Source organism: Mustela nivalis, assembly GCF_964662115.1.
Source record: "Mustela nivalis genome assembly, chromosome: 6".
Lineage (NCBI taxonomy): Eukaryota > Metazoa > Chordata > Mammalia > Carnivora > Mustelidae > Mustela > Mustela nivalis.
In genome coordinates this window covers 9,972,202-9,994,922 of record NC_139025.1, presented here as the reverse complement: position 1 = coordinate 9,994,922, position 22,721 = coordinate 9,972,202, and the positions used below count along the sequence as shown (strand labels likewise).

General features: G+C 52.3%; 2 protein-coding genes across 11 annotated transcripts in view; both read right to left on the bottom strand.

Moving 5' to 3' along the window:
- The window catches only part of SYNE3 (spectrin repeat containing nuclear envelope family member 3), a 978,380-nt gene that overhangs the window by 751,013 nt on the left and 204,646 nt on the right, over positions 1-22,721 (bottom strand). The gene's annotated exons all lie outside the window — the stretch shown is intronic.
- CLMN (calmin) overlaps positions 1-22,721 on the bottom strand; it is a 111,842-nt gene that overhangs the window by 37,654 nt on the left and 51,467 nt on the right. For all 10 annotated transcript variants that reach the window (XR_014312396.1, XM_082733255.1, XM_082733254.1 and 7 more), the window contains one exon: positions 2,006-2,067. Coding sequence is in view for 9 of the 10 variants with exons in the window: in XM_082733255.1 (XP_082589381.1) it covers positions 2,006-2,067 (62 nt within the window). In the remaining variant the exon portion in view is untranslated. The remainder of the gene's footprint in view (positions 1-2,005; positions 2,068-22,721) is intronic.

Genomic DNA, 22,721 nt, shown 5'->3' with positions numbered 1-22,721 from the left:
CCCCAGGGCTTTCTTCATGATCTAACTCCTCTGGTAAATGAAGGAATTTTTCCAGAAGCCCCAGACTCCGTAAATATCTCTGACAGCCTTCAAATTGTAGTTAAGCCCAGGTCCCTGAGCGGTTCCCGGGTTTCCTTGACATGAAAGGTTGGTCTTGAAAGTCTCCAGGTTGGAAACATGGCTGTTAATTTCGCCCTGTTTATTAGGCATGGGTTTCAGGTGTTATCTGATTTATTCTCAGAGCGGGGCGACCCACCTGCCCCGAAGAAGGGACGGGGGCCTTGGCCAAGGAGGCCATCCCTGATCCGACAGGCGCGGACGGGGGCTCCCTGAGGCTGGGGAGTGCGTGTACGGGTATTTGCTGCATCACACTCTATCCTTTTCAGTATTTACTTTTCAATTAAGAAAGAGAGAAAGAAAGAAAGAACTGCTATGGCTGCCCTCCATCCACCAGGAGGAATTTCCAGCTAACACACATCAGGCATTAATTTAGGAGTCCTGCGAACTTAGATTGGGGGAACGGTTTTCCTTTTTTCCAAAAATAACACTTTGCTTTATGAGCCCTGCCGAAAATGCACCAAGAGTCAAAACAACTGGCAAGTGATTTGTAACTCTGTATCCTGGGCAGTTCGGGAGCCCTCCTGGGTCCAGGGGACCCCACTGTCCAGGTGCGGGATAGAGGTGTGGGTGGTCAGGGGCTGCTCGGGGAAACATGACCGACCCCAAGGTCAACGGCACGAATTAGAATCTTGGTCAAGAGCTGCACTTCCGAAAAACCACAATTATTTTCTTGGCGATCTCACAGATTTCCCCTATGACCCCTTCTTCTGGGTTAACTCTACGGGCAGTCAGTAGCTGCCTCTGCACCTTCTAGGAGGACAGGAGAGAAGAAAATCCACACACCTAACCTCACTAAAGTGGGAGACTTGAACACTATCAGCTTTATAAGGAAACGTGCAGTGGGCTGCATCTATCGGGAGAACCACAAAGTGGAATTTAAGAAGAAATGATGGAAGGACACGCAGCCTGATGAATCAGCTGTCTCTTCAAATCATCTCTCCTCCCCCTGCCCTTGGCAAGTTGGAATGTTCCCTGCCTCGGGGGTAACTGGTGTGTGGGGAGGGCTCAGATTTCCACCGGCTCGGGGGCTGGGCTGGTTATCCACTCTCCAACCCGCCTCTCCTCTGCAGCTCATCCTTCTGTCTGTTTCTCAGGGACTGAAACAGCCACTTCGGTTTTATGGTGACCGTGTGTGAGAAGCCTGCAGACAAAAATGCAATCCCAAATTGCCTGGCCCCAGAGTGTCGGAAAGAAAAGGGGTAAAAGAAGTTGAACGTCAAGTTGAATACAGAGAAGAAGCCACTGGAAGAGGTTTCTTCTTGGTTTCAGGAAAACCATTTCAGGTCTCAAAAGCCTCTTCCCTCATTGGTAGCAGGAGGGGGAATGAGGGTTGTCACAGGGATTGAAGGAGACGTGTGATGCACAAAGCCAGAGGCACCTAAAGGGGCAGGTAATATCGTTGGTCGGTAGCGATGTTCTGTGATTAACAAGGGAATCTGGCTTTGTTAAAAGGTGTTGAGTTCTTGCATAAATCAATCCAAAAACCTACAAATGACACTCACACAGAGGGTCCCCTACTGTCCCCCTAGGACCGGAAGCCCAGCCCTAGCCCCACCCCGGGTCCCTCTGTTCATGGAGGCATCTGGGGTGTTCGACAGTGAACGTCTTCAAACATGCGCTCACCGATTCCTATTTAAAGACAGACCCTTTCCTTCCGCAAGTGGACTGATCGCCCCACGAGGGCAGAACCCTGTCTTAACGTCCGTGTTCCCAACACAGAGCTGGACACTTGGCAGTGAAATGTACTCAGCAGATGTTTAAACGAACACGTGAAAAAAGCAAACAGCCCAAACCACCGAGCTACCCCTCCCCTCCCACCACGCTCCTGCACTGCCCGCTCACGGATGAATCGGTCACCGAACGAAAGCCCAAGAGCCCCGCTTACCTTCTCCAGATGCAGGTTTACCCAACGCGTGAAGGTCCTCTTCTGCACATTTTCCCTTTCGACTGGAAACAAAGAAATGCCATTAGCTGGGTGAAACAGAATACAGGCAAAATGCTGCTCTCCTCTTCCCAAGAGGGGTTCCAGGCGGACGGCAGACGGACCCCAGCATGCCCCTGGGGTAGGGAAGCCCTTCCCGGAACGGGGTCCGCGACGGCTTACGTGGCACCTGGAATCCACTCTCCCCAGTCCCTTAACGAGAATAAATAACCACAAATTCAGACACACGGAACATGTTCTTTCCGGTAGGAAAACAGAGGCATGTGCCCAACATCACACAACCAGTGAGTTTATTCCCATTTTACTGATGATGAAACAGAGGGACAAACCGCTAATACGCAGCCAAGCTGGGACTCGGCAGCTGGATTCCGTGCGTTTCCTGCTGACTCCTCAGCTCCGCAGGGTTAGCTGGCTTGGGACCCTGGGACCCTGGGACCCCAGGACACCCCCCCGCTCCCCGCACCCCAGCTTAGGCTGCTGCGCCCCTCAGGCAGCTTCCTTGAAATGTCTGAGCCAGAAGACTCTTGAGTTACTAAGTTCTGGATTTCAACATATTGGAGGAACATATCAAATATGCTTAAAACCATTCCATGTTTCTTTAGCAATAAGAAAATGGGAGGCAATTTATCTCCCGGGGGAGCTAAGGGGCTCCGGGTTCTCTGTAACCACTATGGTTCTTTTTCCCTCTCAGCCTCATTATTAGGTAGATAGTGCTGCCCATAAATCAAATTTTAATATTGTGGCTTTCAATCTTTTTAATTGAAGAGCCGGCAGACAGTAATTATGCACATTAACTGCTTTTTTTCTCATTTTCCTCCTTTTCTGTAAGGAAAGGTCACTCAGCAAGCAGGCTTAAGAATTAAAGATCTAATTCCAGTAAACTGTGTTTTGTGGGTAGAAGAGGAGGAAAGGAAAAAAAGTTGATAGAAATGAGGGAGGGGGGGAGGGGGGCTTTTGCTGAGGGCCATGGGCTACAGAGACTCAGAGTTTTCCAGAAGACTGGAGCGCACCCTACCCCCAGCCCCATGTGGGACCTTTCTGCCTCTGCAGTGTTTGACATGGTATGGGTGTCCCATAGCTTGGCGGCCATTTCTCTGTTGATGGCACTTGGCAGTTTCCGGTGTTTCAGCGTCACAAGCAGTGTGGCAGTGCACATCCTTGTGTAAGTGCCCTTCTGAGGGGTTCTCTGGGCACAAGCGTATGAATGTATGTCTCATGCCTGACAACTGAAAGTGCAACCGCAGGGGCTCAGTGGTGGGCACATTTAACATTTTAATAGCTACTTCTAAATTGCCCTCCCAAAAGGCTGCCCTGGTTTATACTCCACCCCCCCACCTGTCTTTAAACAAGTTTATGGGATTGTAAAGTATTTACACACACATTCAAACACTCAGGCTGGTTTCTCCATATGGCTTCAGAGAGAGCAAAGGGCGTCCCCTGAAACAGAAGTGCATTCAGTGAAAGCCTGAGAGAACCTGGTTTGGACTGTTGGTTTAACTATGTGGAAGGCTACAAAAGAGGAAGTGGGTGTCTGTTAGTCTATGTATGCCTCATGTATCCATCCAGCCACCATTCGTCTGTCCATCTATCCATCCTTGCAATTATCCATCCATCCAACCACGTATCCATCCGTCCGTCCATCCATCCATCCATCTTTCTACCCAACCACGTATCCATTTATCCATCCATCCAAGCATGCATCTATCCGTCCATGCATCTATCTATCTTTCCATCTATCCATCTAACCAACCTTCCTTCCTTCCTTCCACCCAAGTATCCATCCATCCATCCATCCGTCCATCCATCCATCCATCCATCTGTCCATCCAATCATCTGTCCATCCATCCAACCATCCATCCATCCATCCAACCATCCATCCATCCATCCATCCATCCAACCATCCGTCCATCCAATCATCCGTCCATCCACCATGTACCCATCCATCCTTCCATCATTCCATCCTCCTGGCTGATATTTAGTCAGTGATCATTACATGCTAGGAACTATGCCAGACCCTGTGGGCAAAGTCAGAGATAAAGAACACATCCATGGTGGCACTTCTGGGTGGCTCAGTCTGGGTGGCTCTGCCCTTGGCTCAAGTCATGATCTCAGGGTCCCGAGATCGAGTCCCGCATCAGGCTTCTTGCTCGGCAGGGAGCCTGCTTGTCCCTCTGCTTGTTGTTCCCCCTGCTTGTGCTTACTCTCCCTCTCTGACAAATAAATAAATAAATAAAATCTTTTTAAAAAACCACATTCGTGGAATCTGCACTCCAAGAATTCATAGCTAAGCAGGAGAGAAAACATGGAAGCTAAAAGGCACATATGAAGACAAAATAAATTACAAGTTTCCAGGCTGATAGGGATGAGAGGAGGTAATTTCCTTGAAATGTCCGGGGGGTACTCCTCCAGGGGTCCTAAGAGGATCCCACAGTGGAAGTGAGACATGGAGGGGGCTCCTGCAGGCAAGGGCAGTGTCCCGGCCCTGCCCTGTCCCACAACCAATCTCGGGGAGGCTTCATTTCCCTTCCAGCCATGGCCTGTGGGTGAATCTTAGCACAGATTAGCTTGGACAGCAAAGCTGACCCACAGGAGGGCAACGTGATGACGGAAGACACCAGGGGACCATGAGACTAAATCACAAATAACAGATGAGTCCCAAACTGAAATAGGGTATGGAGACTGCAATTTCTGGACCTGAAACTGGGACACATTGCTCAATACCCAGGAGAGAGAGAGACTGTGCGAATTTAGCCTGCCCCAGAATATCCCCTGTGAGCCACACACCACTAGCTGTGCAACCTTGGGCAAGTTCACGACGGCCAACATACCCTTGCCTCAGTCTCCCCTCTACAGGAGGAGGAAAACTGTGCCTTCCTCATGGGCATGCGGTGAAGATTCAAAGGCATCACCCCTACAAGGCTCCACCAGCAGCTGCTAAGGGAGGGCCACCTGCCTGGGCCTCACGGTCACACGGCACACCCGGGACCCGCAGTATTCCGTCTGTCGTCTCGGCACCAAAGTCTGACGCTCTTTCATGACCTTCTCCATTTCGAGATACCCTCCCCCACCCCACAGACTCGTTCTACTGCTGGCCTGCCAAGACTCCATAAACTTTATATAGTTTCCATAAATCCCGTGGCCCCTTTTTTCCTCCGCACCTATCACGTTGTAAAGGTGTAGGGAGCGATTTCTCTGGAAGGGGTCTGGCCTTTTCACGGAGTGTTTGTGGGGCCCAGAGTGGGGGTGCCGGGTAACAGCAGAGCAATAACAGAGCTATAAAAGCACCATCTCCAGGCCTGCCTGGCTGCCCCGGGTGCCCCAGTGTGGGGCAGGCTGGAGGAGGAGGAGGAGGAGCTTGCCAGCCCCGGGACCCACGGGAGAAAGGCAGAAAGGGAAGCCAAAGCTTTGGGCACAAAGCCACCGTCCCGAGTCCCACCCGCCACTCCTGGAGTGACTCTAGCCCCCTGCTTTGCCAAGAATAGGCAATTTCAGGGGTGCCTGGGTGGCTTAGTCGGTCAAGTGTCTGACTTCTGATTTCGGCTCAGGTCACAATTTTAGGGTCGTGAAGTTGAACTGCACCTGCTTGGGATTCTCTCTCCCTATCCCATCTCACCCACACGCACACACGCTTGCTCTCTCTCTAAAAAAAAAAAGAAAGAAAGAAAGAAAGAAAAAAAGAATAGGCAATTCCAAAATGTGACCTTTCTCCCTTTTCAGGCCACCGGCGGCTGGTTCAGGAGTTGGGAACCACAGAGAGAGGGATGTTGGCTTGGGAGTGAAAATAGATTTATATTGTAGCCTTCTTTCCCTATGTCCACACTTCCCTTAAAACTACTTCCTCTCTAACATTTCCTCTGTAATATCTCTGCTCTTCCTCACCCATGAGAAAGGCCTGGTGGTTTATCTGTCTATAAGCACATGCTCGTAATAAGGAAATTAAAATACAGGAAAGCATAGAGAAACAGATCTAAAATCTGTTGTTGAAATCTTCCTACATCCAGAGATCACCACTATTGATAATTTATTGATTATCCTTCTAGAACCATGTGTGCATGCGCGCGCGCGCACACACACACACACACACACACACACAGCTAAAGCATGAAGATACTCATGTACGCAACTTTAATGTGATCAGCAAATGCCTCGGTGTTTCTCAAAGTATGGCCCACAGATGACTCACACCAAGACCTTCCAGGGTGACAGTTAACACGCTAATTCCTGGACCCCATCCAAGACCTCTGGACTCACTCTTTCTGGGGCCTGGGCCTGGGCACTTGCATTTAATCAGCTTTGCTGGGTGACCACGTGGTACACTTGGAGAACCTGGATCTAACTGAGAAGAGACAATTGGCACAATCTCTTGGCTCTGTCCAGGCAGTGTCTGGCGTGCACCAAACCTGTCACTGGGCATGGAAGGAACAGGCTGTCTGGAGCCCGGTACGTAGGTCGCACTGGAGACCAAAGATAGGGGACACAGGTACGGTTCCCAGCTTGTCTTCTGGCAACAGGCAATCAATCAATCAATCAATCAATAAATGGCATTTCTTGTTCCTTCATTGTCCAAAGGGTTCTCCTGAGAGTTGCTTCAGTCCTGAATTCATACACCCCAGAAGATGAACCAGAATTTACTAGAAGGACTGCAGACCAGAACTCCCACAGGGGGCCTTCACTCTGCAATGTCCATTCAGATGTGTCAGCCGGGAGCATTTCTTTCCAACATCAGAGGCACTACCTAGCGAGAGGCAGGAGGCAGACAGGCAGGCTGAGGCCTCATTGCTCTCCTCCTCCGCCAGGCTGCTGGGCTCAGTGCTCCACACCCACCTCCAGGAAGTCCTCCAGCTTTCCTGCAGCCCTGACCCTACTCCCCACGCTGGGCAGGCCCTATATGGGCTGAAGTCCCCTCATAGGCCTGGCTCCTGGCTGGTGCTCAAGCAGTGGGGTGCCTCTGTCCCCGTGGGACATCTGGCAGCATCTGGGGACGTTTTGATTGTCACAGAGCGGAGGGGTCAACTGGCATCTAGCGGCTTGAGGCCAGGGACGCAGCTCCACACCCTAGCGTGCTCAGGATGGCCCCTACCACAGGACAGATGTATCCAGCCCTGGATGTCAGCAGTGCTCAGGGTGAGAAGGCCTGGGGGGGGGGGTTGCCTATGGGACACCCCCAGCCGGCTTCTGTCTCAGCCTTCCTGCCACAGAATACAAAGAAAAGCTCCAGCAAACGAGAGGTCTGCTGGTATCTTCCCGGAGAGGCTCATGATACCTACGTCATGGGGTCGTGAAGGTCTTAGCCATTGCAGAAGGGCTTCCCACAGTGTGTGTGTGTGTGTGTGTGTGTGTGTGTGTGTGTGTGTGTGTGTGTGTGTGAGAAAGAGAGAGAGAGAGAGAGATGCATGGCAGTGACTCTTCAGGTCATCAGGCAGCTGGGGAGAGGGTGCAGGAGGGGACAGACAGGGGCAGGGGCAGTGGCAGTGACGATAGGCTTTCCACGGGGCACAGCATTCAAAGGGCTCGGCCCAGCGCAGGGCACGCAGCACTGCAGAAACCCAGCTGTCCCCATTACTGCTCACCTCCCGGCGTGTGACGCATGTCGGGAACCAGACCTGCCTGTCCTCACCGTTCACGGCCCCTCACGGGCACACGTGCTCCTGTATCCTTTAGTAAGTCCGGGACACAAGCTCCTTTTTACGAATCAACCTGGCGGTCGTGGAGGCCGCTCCTCTCGGTCTGGTCAGCGCTTGGGAGGCGATAGCAGTGGCAGTGGGGGGCGCATGGGGTCACACACCCAGGTCTGGGACGACAAGGGCATCTGGCAGGGGCGCTGCTACCCTGGCTATGGCTGGTGGGCTCTGCCTGTCTCCAGGGGGAGAGTCACCCACCCCTCTGTCCAGGGGCAGGCAGGGTGGTGGGAGGGCCCCACACGTTCCTATCGTTACTTCTGTTTGGTGCAGGGGTGAGTTCCTAGCATGTGGCCGCTCCCATCCGCCAGGCACGGGACAGATGCCCATCTCAGCTCCAGGGGACAGCTGCATCCCCCACCGGGGACAATCTCTAGGGCTTCCTCGGGTAATAATCTGATCCAGAAAGCCTTCTACCAGCAGCCTCCTGAGAGGCTTACACAGACTCTCCCATTCCTGCCAAAGAGTCTTCTTTTTATCCACGGCTCAGACCCGCTCTCCACTGAAGTGTCCCCCTTGGCTCACATCGCCCGTGCCACCCGCCCGGAGGATCTTAAGCAGAGACGGAGAGACAGCTCCCTCTCTCTGGTCTCCCCGTGGACGGCCAGCAGCCCATGCAAGGACACGTCCCGCCCGCCCCCACCCCCAGAAGCACCCTGAGAAGCCAGTGCTCCGGCAGATCCCCCCAGCCCCCGGTCCTCCTGCTGCTGGACCCCCGGGAGCTCCTGGCCACCCCGTCTGGCCGTGGTTTTGCTCCTTTCCCGTCTTTCAACACCTCCCAGAAACACAAGCTCATTACATGGCCCCATGCTGGTTCACTTGAGAAATAAAACTCAGAAACAAATTAAACAGCAATTTCTTTTTCAACAGGAGAGAGGGGCCAGGCTTCAGGAACACCAGGCCAGCATTCCTTGGTTCCGACTCCTGGGGGCCACTTCCCCCCACCGGCTCTGGTGGTATTAAAGCCAAGGCCTCCATGTGGTTTTGCACCCGCACTGATTTTGCATTTAATTTCCTTTGTTTTTCCTCCCTGAATGTTTGCTCTGACCTGAGTTCCTTTTATCAAGACTTTGGTAGTAAAATGCAAAACCCTCGTTGGGACCACAGGCCCAGCAGCAACGCAACTTACTATTGCCTAAGTGTGCAGAGAAGTGGCAGGCCAGAGCTGGCCGAGCGCGGTCACCCTCTCTCTGGCTCCCGCCTGCTGGCCTCTGTCCCTCGTGCAGACGGGGGACACGCCCAGGGGCATCCCAGACGGAGACTATCGGCGACCTGCTCGAGCTGATGCAAACCAGTGGTCTTCCCAGTATGCACCACTAGAGACTCAAATAAAATTGCCAAGCTTATTCTAACTGGGGACTCAAATCCAATTCTCTCACAGGTCCCAGAGGCCACCAATTAACATACCACGTCCTGCCCCGCCATGCCCCTGCTTCTCAGCTGCTCCAAAACCCATAACCCAGGGCTCCACAGAGCTAGTCCCAATTACACACCAAATTAAGTTTTAAGCTATATATATATATATATCCTAACAGAAATAAAAAAGAAAGCCGCTCTAGTTTTTCTCTGCGAGCGATTCTGTCTAACCTCAACGCTAAACCTCAGTCCACTTTTATGATGACGGATGACGCCAGCCAGTCATAAAAACCTAAGCTTGGGAAAGGGATTTTTCACATCGACCCAGATGGACAGACCAGGGTGACATGACCAGTCCAGGCGGACCGCCCTGACGTGTCCAGCTGAAGGCGAGTTGGGGACCGAAGGAGATCATTCACGCACGCGCCCCTCCAGGACGCAGACAGTAACGGCGAAACTCAGCCGTGGGTAGTAAGACGGGGACCCTGTCCTGACAGCTCTGCAAAAACAGATGGAGAGGGGGAGAGGAGGAGGGAAGGATTAAAAAAAAAAAAAAAAAAAAAAAGGAAAAAACGGTGGAGAAATATTCTCTTCACACAGCATGGAGGCTCACCTCAGGAATCTCCTGACACCGAGATCCTTGGGAAACTGAACTCTGCTGTATTTTGGTGATTTTTTTTTTTTTTTTTTTTACACAAGTGTTTTCGTGAAAGTATTCTGTCCTCTGAATACTGAGTTAACTTCTAAGGCAGTGTTTTCTGAACCACATTCCGTAGACTACTAGTTTTCAAAGGCCTCTCAAAAGAGGAGTCCAGGGGCACCTGGATGGCTCAGTGGGTTAAGCCGCTGCCTTCAGCTCGGGTCATGATCCCAGGGTCCTGGGATCGAGTCCCGTATCGGGCTCTCTGCTCAGTAGGGAGCCTGCTTCCCCTTCTCTCTCTGCCTGCCTCTCTGCCTACTTGTGATCTCTCTCTCTCTCTCTGTCAAATAAATAAATAAAATTAAAAAAAAAAAAAAAAAAAAAGGAGTCCAAGAAGTCTGGGAAATAGCAGTCTATTAAAGGTTGTGGTAAGTCCCACAATTAAAAAAAAAATTCTTTAACTTGTCCTAAACTAAACTCACTTGAAGCCAGACCACTCTTCTTCGTAAAACTGATCACAGCTTCCTTGTAGATGTCTGCTTTGCTAAGAGAGAGAGAGATGTTCATTAACGAGGAACGTCTCCACCAGGTCCTGACATGTCGCCAGTGAACCGGGCAGCCACACGTCCTGGGACAGACTAGCATGTGTTTGCCAAACTCTGCTTCCTTTTCCTCTTGGGCACATAGCCAAACTATACTTCCCAGCCCCCTCCTCGCAGGTGGCGGGGGCCTCATGACTGGGCCCTGGCCAGTGGCATGTGGGTGGGTCCAAGGCAGGCCACTTTCAGCGCAGGCGCGGGTAATCCGCCACGCTTTGTGACCACTACACAAGGACGACTCCAAGGACACAGAGGTTGACGGGGCCATAGGAGGGAGGGAGCTGGCTTTGTGACCACTATGCAAGGACAACTCCAAGGACACAGAAGATGACATGCCACAGGAGGGAGGGAGCCTGGACTCCCAATTCTCCCCTTGGACAAGGATCACCAGCGATACCACCCAATGAGGAATACCACGGTCGGACCACTGAGTGAGTCAGAAACACGCTGTCCCTGTGTTAAGCCACAGGCATCTTGGGGTTTTTTGGGGGGATCCACCTGTCCTAGCTAATACCCATCACAAGTGAGAACCAGGCTCCCCAGGAAGGAAGGGAGGAAGCCCACATTTACTGTTTGCTCCCGGCACAGTGAGACTCAACTGACACCCGCCATTCACTTGTCCCAGCGCCCGCTCCCCCGAGGGCAGTGACAGTTGCTTCAGGCATGGACGAGGACGCCGAGTCCCGCACGCTTGGCAGTTGAGCCTGGAGAAGACTCTCGCGTGGTCTCCGTAAGCCAAGACTCTCCCTGCGGCGTGGCGCTGGGCTGGGCAAAACCCCTTCCAGATGAACACTTCACTGAAGAACCTTCACGAAGAACCTGTTTCGTACCCGGTTTCGGTCAATGGCGGAGTAACGGCCGACCTGGTATTTTATCCCCAAACGGATCTTCCCAGGCCTCATGAGAAGAATTAACTCGACCGCTTGGGTTCAGCTTTTTTTTTTTTTTTTTTTTAAAGGAGATGAAAAACATTCCACTTCATACAAATGACCTTGATTTGCATTTTTAAGCACATCTGTCTTTAATAAGCCCTGCACCTGCCCTCACATACTGATGCTTTCAGATACAAGCAAAGGCCGATCAGCCATGGGAATCTTGAGAATTAGGGCGTCCCACTTCCCCAGGTCATCCAGGACCCGAGGGGGAACCCCAGGACTCGGGACGTTCAGGGCTAGAACTGGGAAAGTTTCCAGCACACTGGGATGAGTTGGTCATCCTGGCTGGTAGACACAGTCTGAGGCCGGGCGGATGGGGAGAGGCAAGGTGGTTAATACTTGCTTTACATGCGAGGGAGAAAGCAAACTGTGAAACCCCCATGTACAGCTTTCGCTGCTAACACAAAGCGACAGCAGCATGACTCTAAATTCCTACTGTGAGCAGGACAGGGAGGGCTGGGACCTGCGGCGGGGGTAAGGGGGGGGCGGCTGGACATGTCACCAACATTCCACGTTAATTAGCAGGAGAGAGGCCAGGCTGCCTGTGCCGGGGTCCAGCCACTGAGCTGTGCCAACATGACGACGACTGCTTCACACGACACTGGCTCCTGTTAGACATGCATTGGTTTGAAAGCAGACCAAAGTTACCTCCCGACACAGACCATCCAAATGGACACTCGCGTGTGTCCGTGTGCACACGAGGGCACCTCCAATCCTCTTCAGGCATATTGAGTCCCCAAGGGTCCCAGAGGGATTTTAGTGTGCCTGTGCCACACACACATGGTTGGGACCCAACAGCTGCACTCTGACATTGAGGTCAAGGTTGGATCATTGTCATGGGTACGAATCCTGCAGAATGGCACATTCCAGGTCTGTAATCTTAAAAAGCAAAACAAAACAAGACAATCCAGAGACTAGACATGTGATTCTCAATCTTGGCACACATGACACTCACCTGGGGAAGCGTTAAAATATAGAGATGTCTGGGCTCCACTCCAGACTAACTGAACCCAGTTCCCTGGGGGCAGGGCCTGGACATCTGCATTTTTAAAGCTCCCAGGTGATTCTGATGCTGGGCCAGAGCTGAGAGCCACTGCTCTGGGCCAAGAGTTGGCAACTTTTCCTGTCATGGGCCAGACAGTAAATGTTTTAGACTTTGCAGGCCACGTGGTCTCCAGCAACTAGTCAACTCTGTGGTCCTGGCGGGAAAGCAGCCGAGACAGTACATAAATGGACATGACTATGTTCCAATAAAACTTTATTTATATGAACAGACAGTGGGCCGCAGTTTGCCAAGCCCGGCCCTGGACTCCACTGGCTCTTCCTCCTGATTCAAGCAGCCATCCCGGGTCTTAACGGTGGCCCAACCTCACAGCGCAACTTTTTTGTTTTTCAATTATGTTCAGGTAGCCACTGTGTAGTACATGATTAGTCCTTGATACAGTGCTCAGTGACTCATTAGTTAAATATTAACACCACAAGCCCTCCATACCCATCGCTTGGTTACACAGTTTCCCCCACCCTCCTCCCCTCTGAAACCCCCAGATTGTTTCTCAGGGTCCACAGAGGCTCATGGTTCATCTCCCTCTCTGATTTCTCCGTCTTTGTATTTCCCTCCCTCCGCGCTATTGCTTACGATCCACATATGAGTGAAACCATATGATAATTGCCTTTCTTTGCTTGACTTCACTCAGCATAATCCCCTCCAGTTCCATCCATGTTGATGCAAAAGTTGGGTCTTCATCCTTTCTGATGGCTGCGTAATATTCCATTGTGTATATGGACTACATCTTCTTTATCCATTCATCTGCTGAAGGGCATCTCGGCTCTTTCCACAGTCTGGCGACTGTGGACACTGCTGCTATGAATGTTGGGGTGCACATGCCCCTTCTTTTCACTATGTCTGTATCTTTGGGGTAAATACCCAACACTGCGATTGCTGGTTTGTAGGGAAGCTCTATTCTTAACCTCCACACTGTTTCGCAGAGTGGCTGCACCAGCTTGCATTCCCATCCACCGTGTAGGAGGGGTCCCCTTTCTCCACATCCTCACCCAACACTTGTTGTTTCCTGTTTTGTTAAAGTTTTGCCACTCTAACTGGGGTGAGCTGGTTTCTCATTGCGGTTTTGATTTGTATTTCCGATGGCTAGCGACGTGGAGCATTTTTTCATGTGTTTCATGTGTCTGTTGGCCATTTGTAGGTCTTCTTTGGAGAAGTGACAGCCCAACTTTTAAAATTCACATTGGGGCTTCAAGAGCGGGCTTTTGTTTGCATTCTATTTGCTGTCATAGGAAAATAAAACAGCAGTGGTGGAGTGCTTTGGGTTGGTGGAGTGGCAGGCAGCTGGGGAATAAAGGCCGAAAAGCAGGGGCACCTGGGGGGCTGAGTCGGTTGAGCTGTCCAACTCTTGGTTTCGGCTCAGGTCATGATCTTGTGATCGAACCCCGTGTGGGGTCCACACTCAGTGGGGAGTCTGCTTCAGATCCCTCCTCCCTCTGTCCTACCCCCTCCCCCAAATAAAGAAAATCTTAAAAAGAGAGAAAAGCAGAAAAGCTGAGTGTTTAGTGCCTGCAGATCAGAGAATACTTTCTCTTCTCCCATCACCAACTCCAGTAAGACAACACTCGGGTAATCACACTTTGATGTGATTCTTACCTTTGCTTTCCTTGTTCAGCTACTGGCCTTTTCCAAGACAAACTGGTCAGAGCACCTACTCCTTCCTTGCCTCACCCCTTTGTCTGAGGAACCCAAGGGAGCAAGAGGAAAAACCACCCCAAATAATCATCATTGACTTTTTTTTTCTCTTCTTCTGTAATGTTTAAATGGAAATGAGTAAAAAAAAAAAAAAAAAAAAAAAGGAAAAGAAAAGAAAAGAAAGGCTACCTCCTCCTTCTTGTAGGCAAAACTTCTCAGTAGATTAAATTTTGTTCAAGGAGAGTAATCGTCTTCCCCATTTTCTGAGCTCCAGGAGGAACCCAGAATCCCTCTGTTCATCAGATCACTCAGGAATCTTGTGTTCTAATTGAAAAGGTTCTCAAGATTACCGAGGGTAGCTTCCCCGCCAGCAATGGCATTATTTTATTATTTTTTTTAAAGATTTTATTTTTTTTTATTTTATTTTTTTTAAAGATTTTATCCATTTATTGACAGAGAGAAATCACAAGTAGATGGAGAGGCAGGCAAAGAGAGAGAGAGGGAAGCAGGCTCCCCGCTGAGCAGAGAGCCCGATGTGGGACTCGATCCCAGAACCCTGAGATCATGACCTGAGCCGAAGGCAGCGGCTTAACCCACTGAGCCACCCAGGCGCCCCCAAGATTTATTTATCAGAGAGAGAGAGGGGGAGAGAGCAAGCACAGGCAGAGGCAGAGGGAGAAGCAGGCTCCCTGCTGAGCAAGGAGCCCGATGTGGGACTCGATCCCAGGACGCTGGGATCATGACCTGAGCCAAAGGCAGCTGCTTAACCAACTGAGCCACCCAGGCGTCCCCAGCAATGGCATTATTAAGGCAGTCATCCAGAGTCTACTTGAATGCCTCTCAGGATGAGGCACTCAGCACTTCTCCAAAATCAGGCTCCCATGATCTTTAAGCTGTCTTTCGGAAAAGGGCAAATCCAGTAAGGGTACAAGAGTTAGGGAAGGGAGAGGAAGTCAGCGGGCCTCCGTTTGACATCAAGAAGGCAGGCCATCGGAGGTGACCAACAGCACAAGGGGCTACCTGGAGAGGCCAAACATCTCCAGTCCTTCAAATCTTCGCATTTTAGAAACTAAAACTAGACCGGTGCTCGCCAGCAGCTGATTTCGGTAGAAAGCGTGGTAAATGGTTTTCAGGCTGCCAAAACAGCCAGTGAGCTGGAAGAAGGCTTTGTTACCGCACTTGAAAACGATTCCCTTTCCTCCATCCGGATATGCTGCGACAACTCTCCTTGTCACAGATTTCGTCGGGGTGAATCTGTATTTGAAAATCAATCTGTGTGTTTATGCAGGAGATGAAAACACAGGAGTCCACCCAAAAAAGGGACAGATCCTGTCACGAACAGCTTCTTACAGAAAGGTGCAGGGGCTGCTGGAAAAACTCAAAAACTCACATTTTCCTCACTGGGGCCAAGAAAACCCTCACAGCCTGCAGAGTTTCCTATACTGCTCTGCTGCCAGGAAGTTCTTTAGGGAAACCTGAAGTCCAAGTTTCGCGGATGAATGGGGCCGTAGCCCACGTAATCTGGACACCAACTTTCACCCCATGTTTACGAAGATATTATCTGATGCAGCCTCTTTTGTTGATTTTCTTTTTAAGTCTGTTTTACGGAGCAGGTAAGCCCCCTTAAGGGTTTTTGTTCAAGAAGGTAGGGTATCCTCGGTGAAGGCATGAACACGAGAGTGAGTAAATCTGTTAGCAGAAAGTGTCTTGTACATCACTGCTGCCCCTGGTATGTGAGAGCAGATGCTTGTCGACAGAGTGGAAAGTCCACATACCAGCCTGCTCCTTGCCCTTGGCCTCCGAAACCACCACACCCATTCCAATATGGCCTGGATCACTCACTTTCCAACTGCAACCTTGACCTCCAGCCTGTCCATCTAACCTCCCCAGAGTGGCTCTAGGAAAAAATCCAGGTCTTCTCTCGTTTTGTACCTGCCCCCTGCAACTCCCACAGTCTCTGCTCACTGTTTCTGGGAGCCACAACCTCAGGCAGATCTGATGGGGTTGGAACCCAGAAAGTTCGGGGGAAGATTTCCAGGAATCAGTGTGGGGACCAGCTCAGCAGGGTGGTGGCCCTGCGGGAGTAGATCACTGTGGCTCTATCAGTGGGGGTCTGACTTGGAATCCACGTCCACGGGCTTGTTTGGGGGCACTGAGCTGCCATGAAGGGTTTTCTCCCAGGCCAGCATATCTGGTGCACAGGTTCCGGGATCATGAGGACAAGCCTGACGGCAGAACGCCCCCCACCTGCACACAGTGGCCAAGGGCCACCTCTGGCCCATGTTAGCATTTGGCACTTGGCTGAAATGAATGGCCAATGAAGCAGCTAGGTCTGATGGACTCTCAGGAAGACGTGAGATACCATGCCGTGCAGACCCATGTGCTTAAAGGAAACTTCAAGAGTTTTTGGCGGTCCGTTCTTTACGGCTTAAGGTGTGAAGTCTTTGGGGCTCACACCATGCATGCCTTGTCTCTTTCTTCAGAGCCTGCGAACCCACGACGTGTGTGTACTGTCACTGGGGTGCGTACCCCCTGAGTGCTCTGCCCGTTGCTTTGGGTGGTAAGGGCAGTGGGACCCTGGAGGCCAACTCAGATGGGGACTGAATACCGTCTCCATCCAACTGGACCCTGAACGGAGTAGATGGTCCAGAAGCCATCAGCTGCCGTGTAGGCTGGAGCGCAAAAAAAGAAGAATCAGGAGAAAGATGGAGCGGGGCAAAGCGTGCAGAGGACAGTCCTGTCCCAGCCTTTTCCTGAGGCCCTGCTACACCCGGGCCTTTGGACTCCGTGGGGCGGCTGTTGTTTTCTTAATGCAGTACTTTAGCCTCATCACACTCTCATGGGTTCTGCTGGTTACGGTTAAAAGCATCCTCACTACCTAACCTCTTCAACAAAGTACAAAGAAGAAAGAGATGAGGGAAAACCTATGGATTAAAAAAGGGTTGAAGGCTTAGGAGACACCAGCCCATTGCCATATAGGGCCCTTCTCTGGATCCCGATTCAAACAACCTTTTTAAAAACAAAATAACTGTGTTCTGAAAGTTCAAAACCAGAACTAAAATAAATTCTTGGAAAACCAGAAACAGCCAAAATGAGAGAAGGAAGAAAGAGGGACTTCAAATAAATCAACAGATGTTAAAAAACAAACAAACAACAACAACAAAAAAACACAGCAAAGAGCCCTTACCAAGAACATCCCTAATTCCCATTTCACAGATGCACTGCCGAGGTGGGGACAAGTGAGGTCATCCCAGCCGGGAAGAAACGGAGCCGGGTTTCACACCTACGTCTGGCCCCAAAGCGTGTGGTCCTAACTATGACACTTCTCCCGCCCTTGCCCTCCACCAACTCAGACTCGCTGGTAAACCAGGATGGAGATCATTCTAGAACATTCGTAGAATAGTCTAAGTCCTTAATTTAGGTCAACACCTCCGGCCCACACTGCCTGCCACCTTGGTAGATCCCTCTGCAAATGGATGCGTATTTTGGGAATTCATTATTTTCAAGGTCACATTTTTACTCAGTTCTTCTACACAGAACCACGCCTTGGGCCCAAAAGAACCCGAAGTGATTAAGTCCGAAGGCTGCAGAAGGGCTTCCCCGTGGGGACAGGCCGGTAGGTGGAGAAAGCTGCTGGAGAAGGACTCTGCTTTCCTTATAAGCCTGTCTGTGTATTTACCGTTTGAGCCATGTGCATGTATTTGGGAGGAATTTTAAGTTTTACTTTAAAAAACCTGCCATGTACTCAACCCCGTGCAGAGCACAGTGTTTCTGTGCGGGATGAAAGCCTGTGGCTCTCTCCCTGGAAGAAGGCGTATATGGACTATACGGATGCCATGTGGCTTAGGGAGGGCTGAGCACACACTGCAGGGTGCCCCCCCTCTAACCATTTTGCTCTTCTCAACTACACCAGGATCCTAATTTCGAGTCAGCGATCTGCCTAGTTCATGAAGGATCATTTCCCAGCCTCCCGGGCAGCGAGGGGTACTCATGTGACAGCTCCTGGCCAGTGAAGTAGGGGTGGAAATTAGGGACTTGGGGTGGGGATTCCAGGAGGGCTCTGTAGAAGGGAGTGGAGAATGCTGGAGTGTGCTCTCTCTGCCTCTCTCCTGACCCTGTGGGGCCGTGGAGCTAGAAACACAAGAGCCAGTGCTAAGGATGGCTGAGCAGTGGGAGGAAGCAGCTGATTCCCTGGCGGTTCCCTGGCGGCCCCACTGGGTCCCGAACCAGCCGTGGGCTGCCCAGCTCTGGGCTTCCCGTTGTGCGACCTAGATCAACGCTCTCGGATGAAGTCCCGTAAGTTGCGTTTTCGTTACTTGCAGCTAAACACAATCCTAACTGGTACAAGACACGTTCTCTTGTTTCTTGAAACCCACCAGCGCCGACTCAGCCACAACCCCGTTGTCGGCAGTCCGGCTAGCTGTGATGTTTCAGGCCACTGAAAATTCTTGAGCAATGAGTACAGTTATGCATACGCTCCGGTGGGCTCCGACACCTCTACCCCACATCACAACCTGCAACCCTGTTCCGCACACACCCCATCCCCAGCGCAGCAGCCAAAAATGAATGGCTCAGGAACCACATGACAGACAACGGGCTCTCCGCCATGTCTTTTCTCTCCTTTGTGACCCCCCCCCCCCGTCTACGTTGTGCTAAAAAAGCCATGAACTTCAGCGAATCGTGGGTGCTAGTCTACACCAGAAACGAGAAACAACTACACATGGTGAAGAATGGAGAAGAGCTAAGGGACGTGTTGTCCCCACGGATGAGCCCTCCTGGGAGTCCCCCTGCGAGCCGGGAAGCCTCTCACCGCGGGGTGCAAAGAATGAATGGATGCAAGAGGGGGAGGCACGAGGAAGGACTCGCACATCCTGCATGTGGCCCGGGGCCCCTGAACAACGTGGCAGTGGACGGGGCGCGGGAACTGGACAGAAGTCTCAGAGACGAGGAACCGAACGTTTCTGTGTGTTGGGGGTGAGCTGGGGAAGCGGGGGGGAACCTGGGAAGGGCAGGTATTAGCCAAGGGAGCAAAGACTGTGGGATCTTGAAAAGGCATTAGGCTTTTAACGACAATACAGGAAATCTGCTCGGGGGACCACCTGGAACCAAACCTCACCCCATCTAACCTCCAGGTTTCCTGCGCACACTCGTTATTTCCCAGGTGGTATGTGGGTTCCGCGTCTGCTCCAAGTGATCCCACGTGTGTGGGGGGTGGTGTGAGGGGGGCTGTTGAAGAGCCAAAGGCAATGTCCATCTTCCTGGCCCTTAGATGGCGGCGATGAGACGTCCACCCACCGTCTTGCTGCCAAAGCCCTGCACCTCTGCCCCGCGTGCTCATTGGACGAATGGGGACCCTAAACGTGGCTCATCTCCCAGCGGAGCGGTCTTCGCCATCTTCCAAACACACTGGTTCCCTCCTTGCGCCATTCTGAACGCCTTCAGTTTATAAACCAAGCTCCTTTGCTGTAGAGCAAGGAGGGCCTGGTGTCCGAGTCACAGAGGTCATGTTACTCTCGCGTGTGGAAACCAGGGAACTCGATGTGTTAAGTTGTGTGCATGATGCTGGGCAGGGGGTGGGTGGACGTCACGATATCCACCTTACGGACGAGGAAAGAGACGTGATGGGGGAGTTTCATGCTCAGGATCACACAGGAAGAAAGAGAAACCCTAAGCGCAGGGAGCAAATTCCCTCTGACTCCAGAGCCGTGGAACCGCAGAGAATCGTTGGGCCTTTTTTGGAAGCCGCTCCTCCCAGATTCAATCTTTTCCTTCAGAAGGGGCAGGTGGAGCTCTTCGGGCCGCGTGGTGTCCAGAGACACATTCCTTTACTTCTAGGCCCAGGTTCTATACTCGGGCCCGAGGGCCGGAGTCAGGCCCCGGGTCCCTTCACGCAGAGAAGAGTTTTCTGCTCTTGGCCCCCGCAGAAGGGAAGGATTAGCGCGGCAAAGCCCAACTTGATTGAAAAATAACTTCCCTCCAGGCTGCTTTATGGCTTTGCACCTCTTCTAGCTCTTGCTGAGTCTGGCCCGGGGACCGGGGGACTCGGGGTGGTCTTTTCTTCTCCAAGGGGCCGGAAATTACCAAAGGAATGCCACGGGGTGCTGGACAGGCCATCTGAAGTAGGGCAGCAACTTATTAATGTTTTTTAAACCAACAGCCAACTCTGAGGGGTCAAGGCCTTCTGGCTCCACCACTTACTAGCTCTGTGATGGGGGGGAGAGGCCTCCCCTCACTGTCCCCATCTGCATCGTGTGTGTGTGTGTGTGTGTGGAGTGGGAGTTGTCTGCGGTACGGTGTGGCTGGCGAGGATGAAATGAGATCTGGGGCCTGCAAAGGGCTTCCAAGGGACCCACGGCCGTGCCTGCAGAAGGGACAGCCCCAGGCCTGTCCCCATGAGCTTATTTACATTTATCAGAGCAGCCAAAGCCAGACCCTGCCATGATTTCCGAGCAGAGCCGACTTTGGCCTTGTGCAAAGAGAGGTCTGGCCTGCACGCTGGGCTTCTGGGATGCGATCTAGGTCACGGGCAATAGGACTATGTCTGGTTAGGGCAGGGCCGGACCACTCTGGATCTTAGGGTAGGGCTGGCCGTGCCAGAAAGACCAACTGTGTGATTTTGTTGGGGGGGGTGAGGGGGACCCAGTATCAGCTGGCCTGGAGACCAAGTTCCACAAGGAGGGCCGCCCGTCAGTCAGTCCATCGTGCCTCAGTGAAAGCCCTGGGCTCAGGGATCTTCCCCAATGTAATGGGAGGAGAACAGCTTTCGGTTAGTATGGTGTCCTTCTAACGAATTCTCAAAGCAGAGGGTGCTTTCTGGAACTCCTTGAACTTGTAGTTGGTGTTGGAAATACGAGAGGTCTTATGGGGAGACTGCTTCCATGACCTCTGCAGTCTGGTGCCCCCAGGGTGACTTCTACAACGTGAAACCCCTTGAGCTTCCCGCCCACCGTCACCCCCAACCACCCGAACTGGAAAGGATGAGGGGACAACGGGAGCTCGGGCGGGCACTACGTGACCTAGTTTCCAGAGGCCAACTCCTGGGGGCCTCAGTCCACCCATCTCTAAAATGGGACTCACTGAATGGGCCTCTCTCTAGGCTGTGGCTTATCCGAGGTCTCACAGCGGGAGCAAGAGCACACGGGTCACCTCCACGGTCTCAGCCTTTCGCACCAAGCTTTGCTCCCTCCCCGGGCTGAGGTCAGCTCAGTGGGGAGACAGACCCAACCTCAGCGGCAGGTCTCACTCACACGGAAAACGTCTCAGACATCTGAATCATCACAATGACAAACACGGATCAAGTCCTGCCTACACGCTGGGAGACGGGGGACAGGTGTCACCTAACACTGCCTAGTCGCATCATGATGATCACCCACCCGGGAGCCTCCTCGGCCCAGGCCCTGCTGAGAGCCACACGCCGGCAGAGGAGCCTGGGAATCTGCATGTCCAATATGCCCTGGGACCCAACCTCTCACAGGGGCAGGTCTGAGAATCGCCATCCAGATCAAAAGGGCCTGGGTCCCCACCTGTGCAAACAGGGGTGGTGCCTGTGGCTGCACTTTCTCACTCGTGGTCCCAGCCATGAGGATGACATACCTGAGCAGCGTCCAGCACCACGACCCAGGAGCCCCGCCCTACCCTGCCCTGCCCTGCAGAGCCGCAGCACACAGCCCTCCCTGGACCATCCTGCACGGACACCAGGCCTGCTACTGCCCTTGCCAAAAACACAAACTCCTGCCGGTGCAATTGGCATGTTTGGGAGAAACTTAATGAATTTTGTGTACAACACTAGATGTACACAGACGGCGCCACCCAGCCGATCAGAGCTAAAGAGAGTCACACAGGAATCTGTAACAGACACACACGCACACACACATACACTCACACACTCAGGTGTGCACACTGCAGACATCGACCTGCTACTTCGTTCGCCGCCGTGTCACGAGCCATGTCCAACCACACCTCCTGTTACGTGTTACTGTGGGCTGACCAGCATCCTTCCCACATTCGTCTGTTGGAGTCCTGACCCCCAGGGCCGCCGCATGGGACTACAGCTGGAGATGTAGACATAAAAGATGATTCTACTGAAATGAGGCCATTAGGTGGGGTCCTAGTCCAGTATGACCGGCGTCCTCATAAAAAGAGGAGATTCGGACACACAGACCCCACGGCAGCGACTGTCCAGAGGGAAGACCATGGGGGGGCCCTAGCAAGAAAATGGCTGGTTGTCTGCAGGCCCAGGAGAGAAGCTTCCGGAGAAAACAATCCAGCCAACACCTTGATCCTGGCCTTCCAGCCTCCAGACTGGGGGACAAAAAATGTCTGCTGTTCATCCCACGCAGCCTGAGGTGTTTAGCGACAGCGGCTGGAGCAGACGGGCACATGCCGCCTTCCATCCAGTTCCGGGTCACCCGCCTTCCACCAGCTCGCCGTCTCTCAGGAGCCACACGCGTGCCGCGCCCCCACCACGAGCAAGCTTCAGGCCTTCCTCAAGGAAGGCTGCCACACCGGCTGCGTCTTTATGACTTTTGCAATCACTTCCCGGGTATAAAACTGGGCTGCTCTTTTTACGAGGTTCCCACTTCTTTTTCCTCTGTGTCCCTGCCAAGTTCTTGAGTGTCGTGCTCTGTTCTAGACCAGATGCTGTGCCCCACCCCAATTCGCATGGTGTAATCCTCACCTCATCATGGAATGGTGTTGGAGGTGGGGCCCCCAGGAGGTGATGAGGTTGAGAGGGTGGTGCCCCCGTGGATGGGATT